General features: G+C 41.2%; 1 protein-coding gene across 1 annotated transcript in view; it reads right to left on the reverse strand.

Moving 5' to 3' along the window:
• The window catches only part of GRIK2 (glutamate ionotropic receptor kainate type subunit 2), a 1,557,632-nt gene that overhangs the window by 1,073,881 nt on the left and 463,662 nt on the right, over window positions 1-20,089 (reverse strand). Inside the window, exon 4 of the mRNA XM_078648357.1 lies at window positions 17,870-18,051. Coding sequence (XP_078504483.1) covers window positions 17,870-18,051 — 182 coding nt within the window. The remainder of the gene's footprint in view (window positions 1-17,869; window positions 18,052-20,089) is intronic.

Consider the following 20,089-nt stretch of genomic DNA (forward strand, 5'->3'; position numbering starts at 1 on the left):
AATGTGTGTAAAGTTAACAACAGTAACTTTAATATTGTGGGAGCCTTCGAAGAGAGACAGCAAACAACATAAAGTTAAACAGATTTTGCAACACCTCCCAGACTTTGTGTCATAAAAGTGAATCAAACCTACTCCAAATGTATTTCTTTGGATTTGCTTTCCTGCACAAACTTGTTTAGCACTGAAAAGTTGCTTGAATGTAATGCAAAACAGAACTTTGCATTACTTTACCTTACTTTGTATCAAGGGGGCATTCCATGAGTGGTACATGAGTGTTCCCGTGCAATCACTCATGTTGTTTGACTTAAAAACCTATCTACTAACAATAGAAGGGAGGGTTTTATACCAAAAAATAATGCCACTTGAAAGCAGGAGTTAAAATGGAGAAAATGCTTTTATTTCTCCTAACTTTTCCCACTTTATATGTGGAAAGTCCAAAGTGGGAATATTTGTAAAGTTTGTCTAGGCATAGCGTTTTGTACAGAAAGGGCTTTCTTCCAATACATAGTTGCTACTAGACTCTGTCATACACTTTTGCAGGAGTGTGCATGGCACTCGTCAGCCCAATTGTGCACCGGAGCAGGGAAGAGAGCAGGATATTGCCATATCTTTGTAGATATTGTGCTTTCTACCTCTCATGCAATGCAGCGCAGCACAGCAAATTTGAGTGAAGGTTTTGTTAATCTGGGCCAGCATGTATAAATACTATTTAAGATCTGCCAGGAATACTGCAGCACCTTAGCAGATGTTAAATATACTCAAAAGCCAACCTCCTTGTTCCCTTCTGCAAAGCCAAGAGTTTAGCAGCGCATTAGGTATGGTCAATATCAATTACTGTTAAATGTCCTAGGAGGTCCACCCAACTAAACATTTTCAGAACAATATTATTTTCACTGCTCCCAACCATTTTTATCTACCCAGACAGACATCTGCATTTTCCTAGCATTACCGACTTGCTAAACTATGCAAATTTCTGATCATAGTCAAGGCAATCCACTAAACCTGTACTACATAAATCATATAAACACTTTCCCACCACATCTCTGAGAGAAACCTCCCCTCTCCCAACCGCAGCATACTCACCCCATCAAAATCTGTCTGCACCGTATCAAGATCGAACTCCTTCAGTCGCCTGGAAATCCTTCATTGAGCTCTCTCCCTGGAAAACTATTGATTGAGGCCTAGATATTCAGGGGAATCTCACACCTAAGTGTGACATAACACAGATCTCCTCAAAGAAAAGGTTTCGTGAATTGTGCCCACAGCGTCGGTTCTCAGAATCTACCTCCTTAAATCTCAAGGAAATCGAATGAAATTGTTGTGTAAATTTTTCCACAAATGGGGAATTCTCAAAGCATTTTAAGATCAAGATGAAGTTACACAGGGCTGCCTTATGACCCATCTCCTCTTTAATTTACTCATTAATGGCTTAGAAAAAGCACTTCTTCTAACTAATGCATATATGCCCAAGATTGGTCCACAGAAAATATCAGCCCTTCTGTATGCAGACAATGCCATTTTCTTTGCTAGAAGACCTTTGGGTCCTCACAAGTTGCTTGGTGTCTTTGTCCAATTCCTAGAGGATTTGCACTTAAAAGATACTAAAACCTTTATTATGATGTGTGGGAAGGAAATCACGAAACACTGTAAATTCATGATAAATGGTGTAATAATACCCAAAGTTGATACTTTTTCTTGTTTGGGTGTGCTCTTTGATTTCTTGGGAAGTTGGAAATGTCTCAAAACTCAAAAGCAAAAGGAGCAAGTTATGAAAAATAATGTTGATGGTGTATTTTGTCTAGAACTAAAATGGGTAACAAACTGTAGCATCCTGTATATGTAATTATCCTGTTGCTTTCTCCCTAGCTGCTCAGCCAATGTAAATGTGCTGCCTGGAATCTTGGTGTGGTGATGATGAATGGAATGTTTGGCTGCCTGTGAGGTGAGGTGTGACAATTGGAGTATGGGCTGAGTAGCAGGAAGGCTGCTCCTGGTTGGGTTGCTCTACATGATCTTAGCAACCTGTAACTAGGACTCAATAAATCTACTTGAAACTACATCCCAGTTACTTGACTTACTTACTGCACGAACCAATTAAAGAAATGTGCATGAACTATTCAAGTAAGTGCACCTCGCTGCACCATATGGTTCTGGTATTAGGGGTATACAGACTCTCAGAGACTACAGATAATGAAGAACAACTTTGCTAAAAGGTTGATAGCTGTTACTAAAATTACTTCTACTACCATTGTTCACAAGGAATTGTCTCTCTCATTTCTGGAGAACCATATTAAAATACACCCTTTACTCCTCTGCTATAAATTTGGAATAACATAGAAACTGAGTTAAACAGGGCAATATTTGTAGATTGTTTGGCTCTTGATGCTGCCTTTAAGATCCCATGGTTGACCTATATAGGGAAAATGCTTAGGAACATGGGAACAACCAGGATTATCACAGACCCTGGGGCTTCTACTAAAATTCCAAAATCAAATGTTAAACAGAAAGCCAAATCTGTCTTGGAATAAGAGAGGGAGGGAGCGTACTGACTATGGTAAATTCCCTGTGGTGTATCATAAATTGCTGATGACAATGACAAATACACAACCTTACTTCATATAAGTGACCAATTTGTATGTTCATTTTTTATTGACTAGGTTTCAGCTTAATACAATACACTACATTGTACCTTGCCTGATAATGGCTCATTGGTCTACAGACCCAAGAGTCTGTCACTGTGATGGTGTTTCTCTGCAAAGCACTATGCACTTTATTTTTTCTGCACAAATTCTAAAAGTATCTACAATACTGTTTTGTACAGCCTCTGATTAGGAATTAGGAATTTTAGACAATGAAGACCTGCACTTATTTTTCTACAAAAAAAAAGAATTATCAACAATATGTGCTGCATTTTCAGAATTTCTTAAGCAGTCCCTTTGCTTAAAAAAAATGATGTGTTTTGACCCTTAAGATATCATGTATGAATCTTTTTATCCATTTTAACATATGACCATTTTTATGGATTTTAAATATTTGTTTTTACAATATATATATATATATATTCTATCAACCTATTTTGCTTATGGAATATACTTGCTTATGTTGGACTGGAGAGACCTGATCTATAGCAAGCATTATAGATTAGTTTGATAGTTGAGAGTTATAGTAATTTTGCATTTTAATGATGTTTGAAATTAATTAATATTATGTGGATTTTATTTTCATGCTATGATCGTGAGTGTACTTTTATGGCTTTCCTTCATGTCTGGAAACAGAATAAAGATTTCGACTTGACTTAAAATAGTTTTTTATATGTAGATTTTAGTAACTGCACTTAGGAATATATAGAACTGATTTTGATGTAAAGTTTGAAGCACCGTTAGTATAGTAAACACTTTCTTTATTATAATATGACCATACTCCACTTATATAACTTTGTAGTTCATCGCTTAACTTATGAAGTGCTCTGAACTATCTTCATTTTCTCCTTCCTGTGACCTCCTGTACTGTGTGTTCCAATGTGTAGTGTTTGTGGGAAAAACACACTTAAAACATATAAATGTAAATGTAGATACTGAACTTTCACCCCGTGGATGAATTTTCTAGTAACCAGCACCACAGCAGTGCAAACTCATTTTGTGTGTTTCAGCCGCCAATAGACCTCCAGAGTGCCAGTTGCTTACTTGAAGGGAAAACATGGAACTCAGCTCACATTCACCATACATTATGGTAAAAACTAAATGGCTTATGATACTCAAATGGACGGAAATCTACTTGCAACATTCACATAATTTACTTTTAACACTTTTACTGACATAGGTTAGGTAGAAGCCTTCAACACATATTAAGTGCGTTTCTGTGGTACAACCGAAAACTCAACAACATACAATCTCCTCAGGTTCTTTATTTGCTTCATATAAAGTGGGGCTTTATTTCAAGTGCTAGGGTAAAATCATACTCAGGGCCATTGAAATTATGTGGCAGGGAAGACTAAATTATGCAACAGGGTTGACTAAATTATGCAGCAAGAAAAGGCAAACTATGTGGCAAAACACAGCATTTTTTGTGATGATATTGGTATTTCCTTATTTTCCCATTTTACTCAGGATAACACTGTCTGGGAAAATGTTTCTCCTCATTAATAGCAGTGCAACACAAAACCAGCAATAAACACAAAAAAGGGGTCAAGTCAGCCTTTCTAAAGGGTCTTCCAGTGAGCAACTTGTGTTGCCATGTTTTTAGTAACGTTTGATCCATTTGAGCTAGACTCAATATTTTTTTTGCTAAACTCTGCAGATTATGCAGCAGGTGTTGGATTGCATGGCATGTATTGCAAATCCATAATCATGGGAAAAATGTTGCAGCTGCAACATCATATAATTCCAGTGACCTTGTACCTACTCAAAAATCACTTGTTGAAATTATGTTACTGCACAGTATGTGGTCACTTTTTACACCTGATTAGGAGTTTCCATGGCGATTGAGGATAATAGTATTTAATGTACGCATTGTTTTTGCCATGCAATTCCTCAAGGTTTTACCTGGAGAAAATTGCTCGCCTAAAGTACTTTAGAACCAAGGTCCATTTGTATGGCACCTGTTATTTACATTTAACCGATTGTTAATTTGGAATGGTGTGCAGAAAGAGGTAGGTGTAGTGTTAAGTACACTCCCTCTTTTCACATCAAGGTATGCTTCAGTTTGTTCCCATGCCACACCTTGAGTTAGTCTTCATTCAACATATTGAGTGACCTTGAAAAACTGCCAATAAAAAGACCTCTATTGAGAATGCTGCTTAATAAATGACCTACACTTTGTAGAGAATTTGAGGCAACATACCCTACAAAACTAGCTCAAAATTTCACGTCAGAGATGTCAGTAGTGGCGTCACTTAGGGGGAGTGCCACAGTTGTAAATGTCCTGCCCTTACCCCCTCGTGCCCCACCACAAAAACGGACACTGACCTCTCATCATGGGAACAGCAATGTGACTCCTGTTTACATTTTACTTACTCTTACATTTCCTAAGAACGTTTGATTTTTCCAGGATGGTGGACTTCTGTAGGTTTTTTTCGAGCAATATGTTACTCATGTATACTGTGTAGCATGAAGAGACACTCCTATGTAGCTGTATGAGTTCAAGCAAGTTGTGTCTGGGCGTTTAAGTCAAACACAGTGCACACTTCTCACAGTGGCTAGCAGTGACTCACGAAAGGGTTCGGAACGCATGCCAATCCAATCCTTGATCTCTAAGCAGTGGCACAGAGAAATCTAAGGTTTGCCAATTGTAACTGTGATTGTATGGAAAAGTGTGTACTGGAGCAACACAGCTGTCAGAATATTGAAAAGAAAAGTGTTAAATTGAAAAGCTTACAGGTAAGTGGTACACTGTGTGTGGGGGTTGATAAAGGGAAGGCAGTGCAGAAAAAAAACAATGTTTAATTCACAGTCTGCTTAAAAACTGTGTGTAATCTTCATGACTGCCCGCTTTAGGTGACTCTGCCAGTTTTATCTGAGGCCCCTTGTGAGCTCAAATCATACCTAGAGACACCACTGGCGGAAATTTATTTTCCACGATGCAAACATGTCTTCCCCAAAGCGCCCAAAAACTAGAGGTCACATAATGAATTAATGATGGAGGATCACTTGAAAGCCTCACCGCCTCTCAGCTCGTTCCAGTTCCTTAACACCTATTTCTCAGTTTTGCTGACAGTGAACTTTGTTAAAGGCACAGTTTGCTCTTCAAAAACATTTAGTGCTAAATAAATAATGCACCTTAATGGCTTAATGGGCTTACTTTTCATCTACTTCTAGTGCACATTTATAAAAATGAATTTTAGGAACTTGAATTATTAACAGTTACTTAAGTAGGGGACATTAATGTTCCTTGACTATCCAGACAGAGTCAGTGAATCAGGGTATGGAATTTTAGGTTCTGGTAAACCAAAGGTCTTTGAGGAGCACCTACATGCTGTTTTTTGTGTGTGTCAGAAGTATGCAGGTGCAGGGGGAGTGAGCATGCTGCTGGCGTTTCAGCAAAAGCTTCTGATTGTACTCTGGTAATTACAGTTAATGATAGATTTAGTAACTCAAAAGTTAGGAGCACATGTAATCCCGATTACAATTCCAGCGCCTACACAAGTGCATCTTGGTAAGCTGCTAATTACCTCTTCCACGGGCGAAGTGAGCATACAGCTTACACCTGATTCTGAGTTATACACCTGGGAATAAGAAGAAATGTGCATGTTTTCACCTGGTCATTGTTGCACGCATTTCATGCTAATCGGCCTAGTGACCTGTACCAGGTTTTACTTTGAAAAACACGAAGGCAAACACATTCGTTTTTGTACGTAAGCAAGTTAAAATACTTGCATAGCAGACTGCTGGATCAAGTGTTCAACCACACCAGTAGCTCCCTCCTGGGTTTCCTTTTGCATTGAAATATAATTACTGTCTTGTTCGTGTTCCTTTACCGGGAAAACACCTTAAAAACAGAACATCCGTTATCTTAACAATGGTTAAAGGCAGTTCTCTATCCCTTTCTCTCTCTTTTTTTCTCTCTCTTTGCTCTATTGATCTATTTTTCTTGTTCTCTTTTTTATTTCTCTCCGTTGTTCTCTCTTTCTCTTTCCTACTTTGTTTCTTTTTTGCTCTTTTTCATTCTTTTCTATGTTTCTAGCTCCCATTATTTTTCTCTCTTCTTTTCATGGATGTATGACATTACAACGCATGCTTTTACCACGCTTGCCTTTACAACGCATTTTTTACAACGCAAACCTTTACAATGCATAGCGCTTTGGGGTGCTGGATAGTGAATAGTTAATTTACTATTCCAACTCCAGTCCCCGTGGACACTAGGGAAGGTGTTGGATAGTAAATTAAACGTATTCCCCATCATAGAGCGCCCCCCAGCGCAATGCGTTGTAATGGTTTGCGTTGTAAAAGTTGCGTCGTAAAGGCACTGCATGGTAAAAGTTGCGTTGTAAAGGATGTTCCCCCTTTTCATCCTACCTTCATTTTTCTTTCTTTTTCTTTTTTCAGCCTTGGTCTTTTTCTCTTTCGCCTTTTTTCCTTCCTATCTACTTTTCTCTCTCTCTTGCAATGTAGGCTCCACACCTCTAAGTTGTACGTCATGCGTGTGCCGTACAACGTAGGGGGTCATCAAAGAAGAAGGACCGCAAGGATGAGGAAGGAGAGCGCCCATGGCGAGAAGGAGGCAGCCACGGCAGGTAAGTGCTTTTATTTTACATTATAATTACTTTGGGTGGGGGAGGGAGCGGAGCAGAGTTTTTTTCAACTCCGTGGAACTCCACGTAGAGGCACTATGCCTATTCCTCCCTCCCTTAATCATAGAACCATTTTGCCCCACATAGACTTGGAGGGTTCAGTGAAGTATCAATCTTAGGGTAAACATGCTTTCCAAGTTTAGATCCACAGTCTGTTTCATTAGAACTGCACACCTTATGGCACTTTGAGAATTTTCACATTTCCTTTGCTCAGCCAGAATCCAATTTCAGGTGTTTGGTTCCCATACTGGACCAAAGTAATTAATCTACTGGCCAGAAGGAGGATCAAATCCTCTCTACACATTACAATTGAGCCATTAACTGTGCATGCCCTAGTTCCTGGGAAAGAAATGGATGGGTAAGAAATATGCATGTGTAGTTAATGCTTCACACTGCACCCTAGAATTTGCCTTCGGTGACTGGCCTGTAGAACGTTTCACCCCTACTTGAAAACCACTGCAGGAGGAAGGGCCACCGAGAAGTCACTGGACCAGGGAGTGAACACAGTGAAAGAATGCCCAGCTGTAATGCGAAATATTGACTGAAGGAATCTAACTTCACCTGGCACCCAGGATGGCCCTCTCCTGGGCCAGTGTGTCTGGCTCCTCTTTGTCCCCTGAATAACAGTTGGCATAATGGATCTTCAGGGGTACCCTAGATCCTGCCTCTGGGACTTCTGTGCACTGAACTTTGATTCATCTGATGCACAGGTACCTGTTGGAAGCATGGCAAGGAGAGTGGTCTGCTTGTTGGCTGTGGATGGGCTCTGGAAAATGCCCTCTCAAACAGGGAAGAGCATCAGAAGCTCAGTCAAAGGGCAGGTGTGGGGAAGGGAGACCAATGAGACCAAACCATTTAGAGCCATAACAAAAGCCAATTTCGAGGTGTGCAGGCATGCTAGTGCTGGCCACTTAGAGCAAAACTACAAAAACATTAGGCAAATAATCCTTATGTGGTCAGGAAAACCACCTCTGAAGCTTGGCCCCCTGATGGGACTGTACAGGAAACTGAGTGCTTATCACTCCACTGTAAATCGTAAATTGCCCCTGGTGTAGCCAGGGCCCGGTGTATGCACAGCTTCATTCATCACTACTATCAAAAAAGCATTTCCACATAGTGGCAAAACAGCTCATTTAATGTACCCGCGGTTATGGGATTGCCCCATAAACCTCACATGCTTTCAAAAATTTGCATAATTTTCCTAATGATGCCTCAGGATGGGCAGCAGCACCCCCAACGGCTTTGAGCAGGTTGTGGGGATGTTGACAGAATTGAAGCAGCCCCTCAGAAATAATTCCCTCTGTGACCATTAATCTCATAGGGGGTCCCATTTATGTCCTAGGGAGAGGTTTTGCTTTGTGTCCAGGACTACTAGATACTGTGCTTTTGTACATGGGCTCTGGAGTTCAGGAACCCCTGTTGGTTGGCCCCTTACCTGTAACAGCAGCATAGTAAAAGTAGAAATAAAACATTATTTTGTTCTTTCTTTCTTTTTTCTTTCTTTCTTTCTTTCCTTCTTTCTTTCTATTTTGATCTCACTTACATTTTCTTTCTATTCTGTCTCTCCTTTCATTATGATTCTTTCTTTTTCTCTGTTTTTGTTTCCTTTATTTTCTTAAAGAATGTAACAATATTTTCTGTTGTTCTGGCTTTTCACAAATATCATTGCAACTATCGTGTTTGTTTTCATTTTGGTTACTGTTCACATTGTGCCCTTTAGGACAAGATTTTAATTTTAATAAGTACTGAAAATATTCCCAGTGTCCTAGTGTCCTTCAGTATTTTTATTCATTATGAACCAGGGTTTGGTTCCACCAATTCTTCCTGTGAGTCTCATAGAACTGATCATTTCCTAAAGCGCACTTTACTCACGTAATGCTCAGTAGGTTGTGGGAGGTTGCATCCACCCACTTCCCTGTCTCATGTTGGTACCTTGACTTACTCCATAGTACCACAGGTTCCAGAATGTTCATTCCAAGCCGTGTTCTGGAGAGGAACTCCGTAAAGCATTTCTTCTTTCTTTCCCTCCTTCCTTGCGGGCCATTGGGCCAGAACAGAACAAAAGGTGATGAGCCTGTTATGCCAAAGTAATACAAAGCACAGGTCTCTGAAATAAGGAGGTTTGTTGAGTCCGTCTGGAGCAAAGTCAAGTCTGGTTGCCAGCACTGCACGGTGCACCAATTGCAATCCTCACCTGTCCACTGGACAAAGTGGTAGGCTACCCTAGTTGGCTGAGTGGTAGGGACCTGCGTGTAATCAGAAGCAGAACTTCTCCATGCATGCACATTCCTATGCCTGTCTTATACGTCCCTGTCTGTATTTATGTATAGGTTAAAATAGTCACAGTGGTCATCTTCCATAATCTAATATAAAATTGGCAATCCAAGCTACAACATTGAACAATCCAGTAATGGATAATATACTGTGAGTGATCCACAACCCTAATATATTCAGTATAACATAATCAGAGTTATAGTTATCTGTCATCATTGGGTCCTTAATGCAGGCTAAATCAGGGCAAAGAGTCTCTTTAGGTAAATCAGTAAAATGTGCAGTAATTAAAATAATTCTGTGACATATAATATGGAGAAATGAAAATAGAGCAACACTCTGTGATGGGATGAATGGTAAAATAATCAGGGCAATTTCCTTTTGCAATCAAAGTAATTGTTTGCAATCAAAGTAATTGTCTGAAATCCCATAAAGGATGAAAATAGTGGAGTAGTTTATTTCTACACTCACATGCATAGTGATGTAATTTAAGCAAAAGCATACTGCAAACCAATACAGTATAAGGTAACCTATGTTTTTCTTTAATTTAATGCAGGGTAAAATAATGAGAGAAACTGGCTCCTATAATATAAGACAGGATTGTCCTAAATAAAGCAATCAAAGTAAATTGTTTGGGCAAACTAGTGCAAGGAAAGATAACTAAACATTTTCAGCAGATATAATTGGGGCTGAAGTAATTCGAGTAATCAAGCTGAAATTCAGTACTGGGTACAATACTCAAAGGAATCCTTTATAATCAAATGCAGGGTAAAGGAGTTAGTGGAGTATTCTCTTGTAAAAGAATTCTGTTAGTGATAACATTATAAAACTACAATAATCTAATTAATGTTAAAATAATCAAAGCCCTATTTCACTGTAACCTGGTACATGTAAAGTAATTAGACTAATCTCCTCCAATCTTATAAAAGGAAATCAGACTAATCCTCTGAATTTAATTGCAAGGTACAGTACTTGTCTTAATCTCCTAATCACGTATTGGTGAATAGAGGATAAGTAGATTAATCTTCAACAGGTGATAACAGCCAGCTTCATCCAATTCTGACATGCTTAACCCTACTGATTTGAAGCGCATAATGTATAATATATATCATATGTATGTAAACTCGATGTGTTTTAATCCATGTGTTGTCTCAGTACAACAAATGCTTAGCTTTTTACTTACAATATATGTGCTCACCCAGTCTAACTATGTCTTCCTGTGTGTTTTGCTAATCTATATGCAGTGTTTGTGGGAGAAATGGTAATTAGTCAACCAAATCATAAAACATTATATACATCTTCTGTATTCTATTTGAGATCAACATAATCAGAGTAATTTGTTTCTGTAATCCAGTGCAGGGTATGGCAGTGACATAAATCTCAATCTACTAGACAGCTAAGCATTCAACAAAAGTAAGTAGGAGCTTTGTTGTTTCTCCAGTTTTAGTGAGTCATTTTTCATGCAGGAGACAACAATGAACTAGCAGGAACGAAAATTCCCAGCAGTGGTACCCAGATCTTCTTTAAACTGGACAATGAATTGGGTGTCATCTGGATAGGACATGAAATAAAACTCAAAAGATGACATGCTGTTGGCCCATGGAGTAATGTAAAGATTCAAAATCGTGAGTTCAAGGAGAAACCATAAGGCACTCCAAACTTACGAAGCTTGTGAGAAGATCAAGGGTCAATTTATTGCCTGAGTTCTAATTAGGAGGATTGAAATGAGCCATTAAAAGGGACTGCCTGGGATGCCCATAATAACAAGATACTGGATTAAGATTGACTGGGTGACAGAGTCAAAAGCTGCACGGCTTCAAAATGAATCAACAAGATTTGCCACCACTATCAAGAATTTGATGGAACTCATTAGATACCATTTTAAGGGCAACTTTTGTCACTTACATTGGCCTGAACTAGCTTGACAAAAATAAAAAAAAGTGGACGATTTATTGAAAGTCGAAAGTTGTCTGCTTATTGTTCTCATCGGAATTTAAGCAGGGACAAAATAACAAAATAGGTCTGAAGTTACAATGCACATCAAGATCAACTTTAGATTTCTTAGTTAGAGATATTATCTTTTCCAGGCAAAAGGAACAGTGGCAAAGGAAAACAAAAGATTGCATAAGGAGCTGATCAAAGGATAAAGACTATCTAAGGCTTTATGCAGGATATGCAGAGGATATGGGGAGACTCAGCTTTTGACCCTAGGCGATAACTTAACAGTAGAAAGGGGAACTTACAATGGATTTGCTAGTTAAAAGAGAACATGATTTTCTAAATGATGGCATTGAAGAACGATAATTAGGCATTACATAGTTCTTCTGAAGACATATTGAAGAAAGCAGTATTAGAGGCGCACCATGGTGGCCTTTTCTCATTGGTGCCTTCTGTCAGTGCACAGGGTCTTTTCAGAGAAAATAATAGGACTGCATTTGGATCTTCAAAGGATGTCCATCTTGGGATGTGTAAATTTTTCTATAAGAATACCCATACTGCCTAGGGATTGAACTGTTCTCAACTTAAATTGAAACCACATTGATCCTCAGCGAACCTATGCTACTTTGGTGCACATCAACCGTCGAGTCCTATAGTAGTATCTCCCTTGATTGTCGAATGATATGGGCCTACTTTATGCTGGGAAGAGCTGAGACGTTTGTTCACTACCTCTCCCAGGGCCTTTCTTGGTTTGACCTCAAGCGCCAAATGCCAAATCGCAAACCCAAATCAGGATGATATTTATTCTTCTCAGAAGCTGTGGCCAGTCACAACCAACCTAACCCCACAACCGCAACAATGGCCTCTACTCCAGAAGTTCTAGACACTGCCCTAACAAAACTGATGAAGGAATCAGCAGACTTTAAACTGTCTGTTGCCTTGGTAAACACTGCGGTGGTAGCCACAACCACTTAAATCCAATCACTTTGTGGAGAGATAATCACCTTCAGAAGATAGCTCATGTCTTTGTAGAGCAGGGTTGGGGACCTGGAATGGAGCACCGGACTGGGGGAAATGAACTTCTGGCAACTACGCAAGAAGACTATAGATTAGAATACCACAGTCGCAGAGATAACATGCGCATCATGTGTATTCCCGAGATTGCAGAAAAAGACGATCTGCTGACATTCTTGAAATCCTTCACCCCAGCAACTCTAAGGGCCAGATGTAGGTAGCCTAATACCGGTCGGTAATGGCGAAAATTACCAAATTTCGGTCGTTACCGACCGGTATTAGGCTTATGAGATGTAGGGGGCCAATTTACAGATTCGGTAATATACCAAATCGGTAAAATACCGATTCCTTAAAACACCGAATCGGTAAATTACCGAATCTGCAATGTAGGGAGCACTCAAATGAGCGAATTGCATAGTTAAGGATTCGGTATTTACCATCAACAAAAAGTTGTAAATATCGAAAACCTTTGGAAAAGCATTTTTGTGCATTTCCAAAAGTGCCATGTGGCAGACATACATGCTCTTAAGGAATGTATGTGTGCCACATGTACACACCTGCACGATTCAGGGGTGCAACACGGTGTCAATGTGATTGTCACACTGAATGGCCGCTCACAGGAATTTGAGGAACTGGAAGACCTGGAAACCTCCCTGGATGCCCTTGAGGGATCTGCTATGTAGGTTTCATAAGGTGCAAAAAACCACAACACTGGGTACCCTTAACCCAGGAGGTAGATCAGGATGCTGACATTGCCGAATGGAAGAGATGGGAGAAAGTGAGGCAAAAGTGGGAAGTAAATGGTGCCCCATGGGTCGAGATTCCCTACATCACAGGAATACTTTTGGAACGCCCCTCAAGACCTAGTGATTACACTCCCAAGCAGTTCTTCCAACTCCTCCATGGATCCTCAAACAATCGACCTCAGTATGTTGTACAATGTCCTGGACAGGTTTAACATCCTTGGTGTTGTCACATAGCCCTCACTGGGTAGATACTTTCTTTTTTCCTATTTTCAAGTCTCATGTTTCATTGGGAGGGGGCTGTGGATTTCCCCCCTCAGGGTCTAACTGACAAGAGGGTCAGTATATTGTTGTGAAACTCAAAATTAGAGATGCTTTCCTGGAAGTAGGTTCCATCCGTGTTCCACATTGATGCAAAGCCAAATTTTTCACCTCTATCACCAGGCTTCTTCATCCGTGCCCAAAATGCGGATTCTGGTCGACAGAGATTGGAATGTGATGGTAGACCCTGTGGTGAAGAGATTAGGCACCTTGACATTTATCATTCGAAAGAAGGTACTTTTTGCCGGACTTAATTCACTGCATGTTTCTGATTGAACTTTGTTGCCTCCTCCACCCAAGAGAAAGGGAGCACATTTTCACATCTCACCCACATGATGTGCGTACTAGGATAGATTATTTTCTACTAACCCCAGCATTAGCCCAGAATCTGGTTCAGACCTCCAAAGTGCAGTGTGGCATTTCTGATCAGCCTACATTTGGAAATCAGTCTGCTTCCACCAACCAGGGGTCCCAGGAATTTAAGTACTTCTCATTTCAAACACATCTGGGGCATGGAACGATTGCGCTCCCACCTCTGAACATTCCTAGTGGACAATGCAGAATCACTGGCTTCTGCTCACACCTTATGAGGGGAAATAATGCATGTCTGTGGAGTCTTCTTATGCAGGATGCAGTAATTGTGAAGAAACAACTTGCCAACTCCAGAATGCACTTGGAGCATAAAGTTAACATGTGTGCTGAGATATACTCTAGGTCCCCAACACCGGTCACTCCAAGAGATCTGTTGAAGGTTAAACTTGCCCTCAATGAACATTACAGAAAGAAGGCAGCAGAGTCACTTTCTCATCCTTGTCAAAGTCACTATGAAAGGGGTGGAAAAGCTGGCCAATTACTTGGCCTTCCATCCACGCCAAACTGAGTCCTCCAAATCCTGGCCAAGATATTGTCTGCTCCCTGATGCGCGTTCTTCTCAAATTGATTCACCCACAGCAGGTAGAATTTGTTGCGGGATGCTCTTCCACCAACCATGTACGGATGCTCTCCCACATCCTATCCCAAGTTTGGTCACACGCAGACAATAAAGTCCTAATGTAGACCTCATGGAATATGGATATCTGTTTCAGGCAATGGAACAGATGGGGATAAACCGAGAGTTTCTCACACTGGTTCACTATTTGGCATTCTTGTGACCATCTCCCACCCTCCCGACTGAAACAAACCTCTGGTGAAGCATATAGAGGCTTTCACAACATTTTCAGACCACAAGATCAAATGGACAAAGTAGGAAGTCATGCCATTAACGCCCACCACCACACAGAAATCCCTTGCCAGTCTGCCTGTCAGATGACTGTGTCGCGGGCTAAATATCTGGGGATTCTTATCAACCCGCGTCTTGTGATCATGGAGACAATATCTCCCCCCCAGTCGAGAAGAGGAATCTTGACTTTCAAAAATATCCGGGGCTAACCTCTCAGTATGGGGTGGGGGAGAATTCTAAATACTGAAATGAACATTTTTATTTATTTATTTCTATTTCAATTTATATAGCGCATTATCACCCCAGGGTCTCTAAGCGCTTGTACACGAATAACCAACTCTACAGAAACAGGTAGCTAACTTACAACACTCCCCATGCTTCACGGAAGAGTATGGTTTTTAACATTCGGCGGAATGGCAGTAAATTAGGCTCCTTCCAGAGATTAGGTGGTAGTTTATTCCATGCTACAGGAAGCAAAGTGGAGAAACCACGCCCGCCCAGGGTGGACAGGCGGAAACGTGGATTGACCAAGAGAGTGGCTTCAGAAGACCGCAGCACCCTACCAGGGGTGTAGCTAGATAGTCTGGTTTTAATATAACTGGGCGCGTTACCGTAGAGTGCCTTGTGAGAAATACACAATCCTTTAAACAATGCCCTCTGTCTAACAGGAAGCCAATGTAACTGACGCAGGAGAGGTGAAGCATGCGTCTTCCTAGGCTTCTTAAAAATCAGCCTCGCTGCATCATTCATTATGATCTGAAGCCTCGCAAGTTGTTTCTGGGGCAACCCTATATACAGCGCATTGCCGTAGTCCAATCGTCCCAAAATCATAGCTGACACAGCGCTTCTTAGAGTGGAAAACGTCAGCAATTGGGAGATCTTGCGAAGCTGTCTCAGAAGACCAACACACGTGCCTACCACTACAGACACCTGTTTCTTCATAGACAAATTGCTGTCAATATGGATTCCCAAGCTTTTCACCACGGTTGCTGGTTCCGGTGTCCTGCCCAACTCCTTGGGCCAAAACCCTTCATTCCATGGGCTGCCGGAGATGGTTATAGGCAGCACCTCGGTTTTATCCGGATTAATCTTCAAGGAGTTGGCGGACATCCAATTTACTGTATACCATAAGATGTTATGCAACCTGGTTTGTGCTCCTGGAGAATCCTCTAATTGGATGACGATCTGCGTATTGTCAGCATAATTATAAATCTGACATTCCATCTGATTAAGAGCTGAAATCAATGGCTGCAGGTAGATGTTAAAAAGGAGCGGTGAGAGAGCCGAGCCTTGCGGCACTCCACAGGTGATGGCCGCTGATGAAGATACTAGGTCGGACAACTGCACTTTCTGTGATCTATCTTGCAAGAAAGAGGTAAGCCAACCTAGTGCGGACCCCCCGATGCCCAGGTCTCTCACACGCGACAACAGTTGACTATGACACACCGTGTCAAAAGCCGCGGAGAGATCAAGTAGCACCAGGGCCCCTGGGATCTTCTTATCGGCTCTACACCTCAATTCGTGTAAAATAGACACCATCACCAGCTCCGTGCTGTGGTGTACCCGGAAACCGGCCTGATTCTGCTCCAACAGATCATTGATCTCCAGATGCTTTGAGAGATATGGCAGCACATGCTGTTCCAAAACCTTTGCTAAAAAGGGTAATTTGGAGATGGGCCTAAAATTCTTTAGAATTTTGACATCCGCCCCATAGTACCAAGGTTTAACTACTTACTTGGTATGTACCCCTCCTGAGCTCAAGATCCCTACTTTAGGCACTGAAAAGGAAATCCTACAATTCTTGTGAGGTGACGACAAACCAAGGCTAGTGAAATCCAAACTGTATGCATATATATATTGGCTGACACATCAGTTGACACACTCAAACTATATGCTACAGAAGCACAGCTCCACACCACCTTAGGTCCAGATCGAACAACATCTCCAAAAGGACACCTCCAACCCAATTATAATTGCTTCAGCTTCTGACTGGATCAGGGCTCACAAATTATTACACATACTTGATCATAGCCACTTGAAGGCCCCTATATGATGCAAAGCTGCTACCAAAATTGAGGGGAGTGACGTTAGTTGGTCTGAATGAAAGAGATGTATTATACACCATAAAGAAAAGCTGTTGACCCGGAATAACTGGAAAACCTTTGTTGACCTTGCCAGCGACTATGGACTCCCTGCCACTGAAGATTAGCACTACCGACAGTTGATACACGGCCTTCAGGCCCACCTAAGCACAGCCTATTTTCATAAATCTATTCTTAAGCCTTTGCAGTCACTCAGCACCAAAAAATCCAATTCTGGGCATCAATCACACACACGCTATGAATGTCTAAAATGGATATAATAAGGAAAAAGCCAATATATTCGCCTTATCTAATGCAGGTACATTAAATAAGAGGAGCACCTTCTGAATTCTGATGCAGAACTATACATTTGCCTTCATAATCAAATCCATGATGAAGTAAAAAACAAATAGTATTTTGTTATCTAATGAAGAGTGAATTACATCGTGGAATTCCCTTTTCTATGCTGATTGACGTTTGAACTGCTGTTCTGTCCATTCCAATTGACCTACACGGATCTGCGTCCAAATAAATTCAAAAAATGAATGCATATGTTATTTGTATTATACATTAGAAAGCGAACTGTGTATTATTACAATCAAAAATACAGCCTGAAGGGAAGAATCTGAAAAACTGCTATTATAGATGGCGATTTAAAAAAAAAAAAATAATTGTATGAGAGGTAATTTACTGCTAGTGAAAGTTTAGCAATACATCTTTATTTTGTTCTTTCGTCCGTTGCTCGTTAGCTTATTTTTAATGCACGTAGTTTGACGTTCGTGATTGTATTAAAAAACATCTTTGTTCTGATATTTCATTTGGTCACTGCCTATTTTTAGTCTGTTGTGTTTTTGAAAAACAAATGAAAAATTAATAGTAAAAATGTAGTTTAAAAATTGTCAAACACGCCTTCAATTTTCTGCTTATTTAAATTCTGTTGTTGATGTGCACCTGTCAGACATCAAAGAGGTTAAGCAATTAAGAGGGAGTTGATTACCTGCTTTAAAATTCCTGCTGCCATGTCATGACTGCAATCAAAGATTACATGGAACTCCTTGCCTCTCTTCATCTCCTTCAGCAAAGGTTTGGCATCCTTCGTCTCCATTGGTAGCTGGCGGATCTTAAGGCGCAGGTTGTAGCGTGAGGGAGCCTTAATGAGCTCTTGTAATCGAATGAGGCCTATAAAAAGAAACAAGCAGGGTAAATGTGTGAAGAGTACGGCGTGACATTGTCAAAAAGTCCAGGGCACCCTCGTGCCCTGCTATTTCACTTCATCATCCATTTGTCGCGTGCAGCCTAGCTTCCTTATTGTAGGATTTTGCACTGAGTTGAACTTATCCCAATTAATTCCATGTCATAGTTAGCACTCTCGTCTTTAATACTAACAGACAGTAATCGGACTGAGCTGGGTTAACTACCAAAAAGCGGCGAATCCTTTTCTCTCATCTTCATGCACATATTTGACACTGCTATGTTAAAGTATGTATGAAAATACTAATTCAATTAGGATTAAATCCCTGACTAGCAGGTATTATGAATGTATTTGTATTTGCAACATTTCTAAAGCGCATTAGACCAGATGGCATTCAAAGTGCAATGAGTGGAAGAGAACAGAGCGAGCACTGACGCCCCGAAGCTGGCAAACCCTCCATGATACAACCCCTAACTAACGCCCAATCCACAAAAAGCCACCTTTTAACTTGCTTATGGAACAACACTTGTGAGATCAGGCTCCTGATATGTTCAGGAAGGGAGTTCCACAGCCTGGTAGCTGTCACTGTTAAAGAACGTTCCCCCACCGGCTTTTACATTTTGGAACCGCCACCTTATTACGTCCAGCTGATGATCTCAGAGGCCTCCTGGGGACATCCCAATTCAGGGCTGTCCTAAGATAGCTCGACCCCTGGGAGTGGAGGGCTTTGTGCATCAAGCAAGGCACTTTAAAGGACACCCACTTCTTTACTGGCAGCCAGTGAAGAGGTCTCAATCCTTCCCTGACCGAGGAGTGTTTTGGTACTCCCAGGACAAAGCGTGAGGCCGTATTCTGAATGATTTGGAGCTTGTTCAATGAAGTTGGTTAACTTTTAGATACAGGGTGGTACAGTAGTCTAAGCGGGAGGTGATGACTGCAATGACCACTGACCACTGACACCCTGAGCCCTTTCGGAAGAAGAGGCAGTATTTTCTTTGAGTTCCCTATAATCCAAAAACAAGAACTCACTGTTCCATTCACCTGGGTGTCGAAAGTCAATAAGTTATAAAAATTCACACCCTGGTGTTTGGCTGCTGCTGCTGGGACAGGTAAGGTGTCACAAGTTTCTATCCACCAGAAGTTAGTCCAGATTGAGCTGTCCACTCTGAATGCCACGATCTTGGTTTTCTCCCCATTCATTTTGAGCCAGTTCTCCCTCCTCCACCTGCTAATTTCCTGCATACAAGCCTTAAACCTGTCCTCTACCTCTTCCCAGTCATCGGAGATGGAAGCATCGGAGATGGAAGCAATGATCTGGGTGTCGTCCACATAGGACGACACCCAGATCATTGCTGGAGTCTCCGTCAGGCTTTTTCTTCAGAACGATGACCACTGCCTCTTCTCAGCCCTGTGGGAGCACCCAGTCTCCAGGACCTCATAGTAGATATCCTCCATAGACTCAGCATAAGGTTCTGAACCACCTGCAGGACCCTAGGTGGACATGGATAGTTCAGAGGGCTCTAGGTAGTACTACCTAACAGAGTCTTGATCGTAGACGTGGGTAGCAAGGAGAACCTGGCCAAACAACTGGAGTTGAATGGTTCTAAAACCGCCCGTCCTCACACTAAATCGACTTAATCCCAGAATCAACGGGACTGTCAGCAGGAGCCGGGAAGTCTGCATGGATGATCACGATTTTCTCTTTAAAGAACTCTGCCACTTTATTGCAAAAAGGTTTGTGAGTTGTCAACACCCTGATATGTCAGAGGTGACATAAGGGTGCGCACTGTATTGAAAAGTTCTTTTGGGACATTTTTGGCTGACCTTATCCTCGGGGAGAAGTAGGCTGATTTTGCTTCTTTAATTTTGCTTTTGTATTTGAGAATGAGCTCCCTAAGTTTGATTTTCTCTTCCATCCCAGAGGTCAATTTCCATCTCTGCACCTGCCTCCTACACTGCCATTGGAACACCTTGAGCTCCTCTGAGAATCACAGGAGAGATAGTTTCTTCTTGCTCTTTGAGCAG

This window comes from Lissotriton helveticus, chromosome 6 (genome assembly GCF_964261635.1).
Source record: "Lissotriton helveticus chromosome 6, aLisHel1.1, whole genome shotgun sequence".
NCBI classification, from domain to species: domain Eukaryota; kingdom Metazoa; phylum Chordata; class Amphibia; order Caudata; family Salamandridae; genus Lissotriton; species Lissotriton helveticus.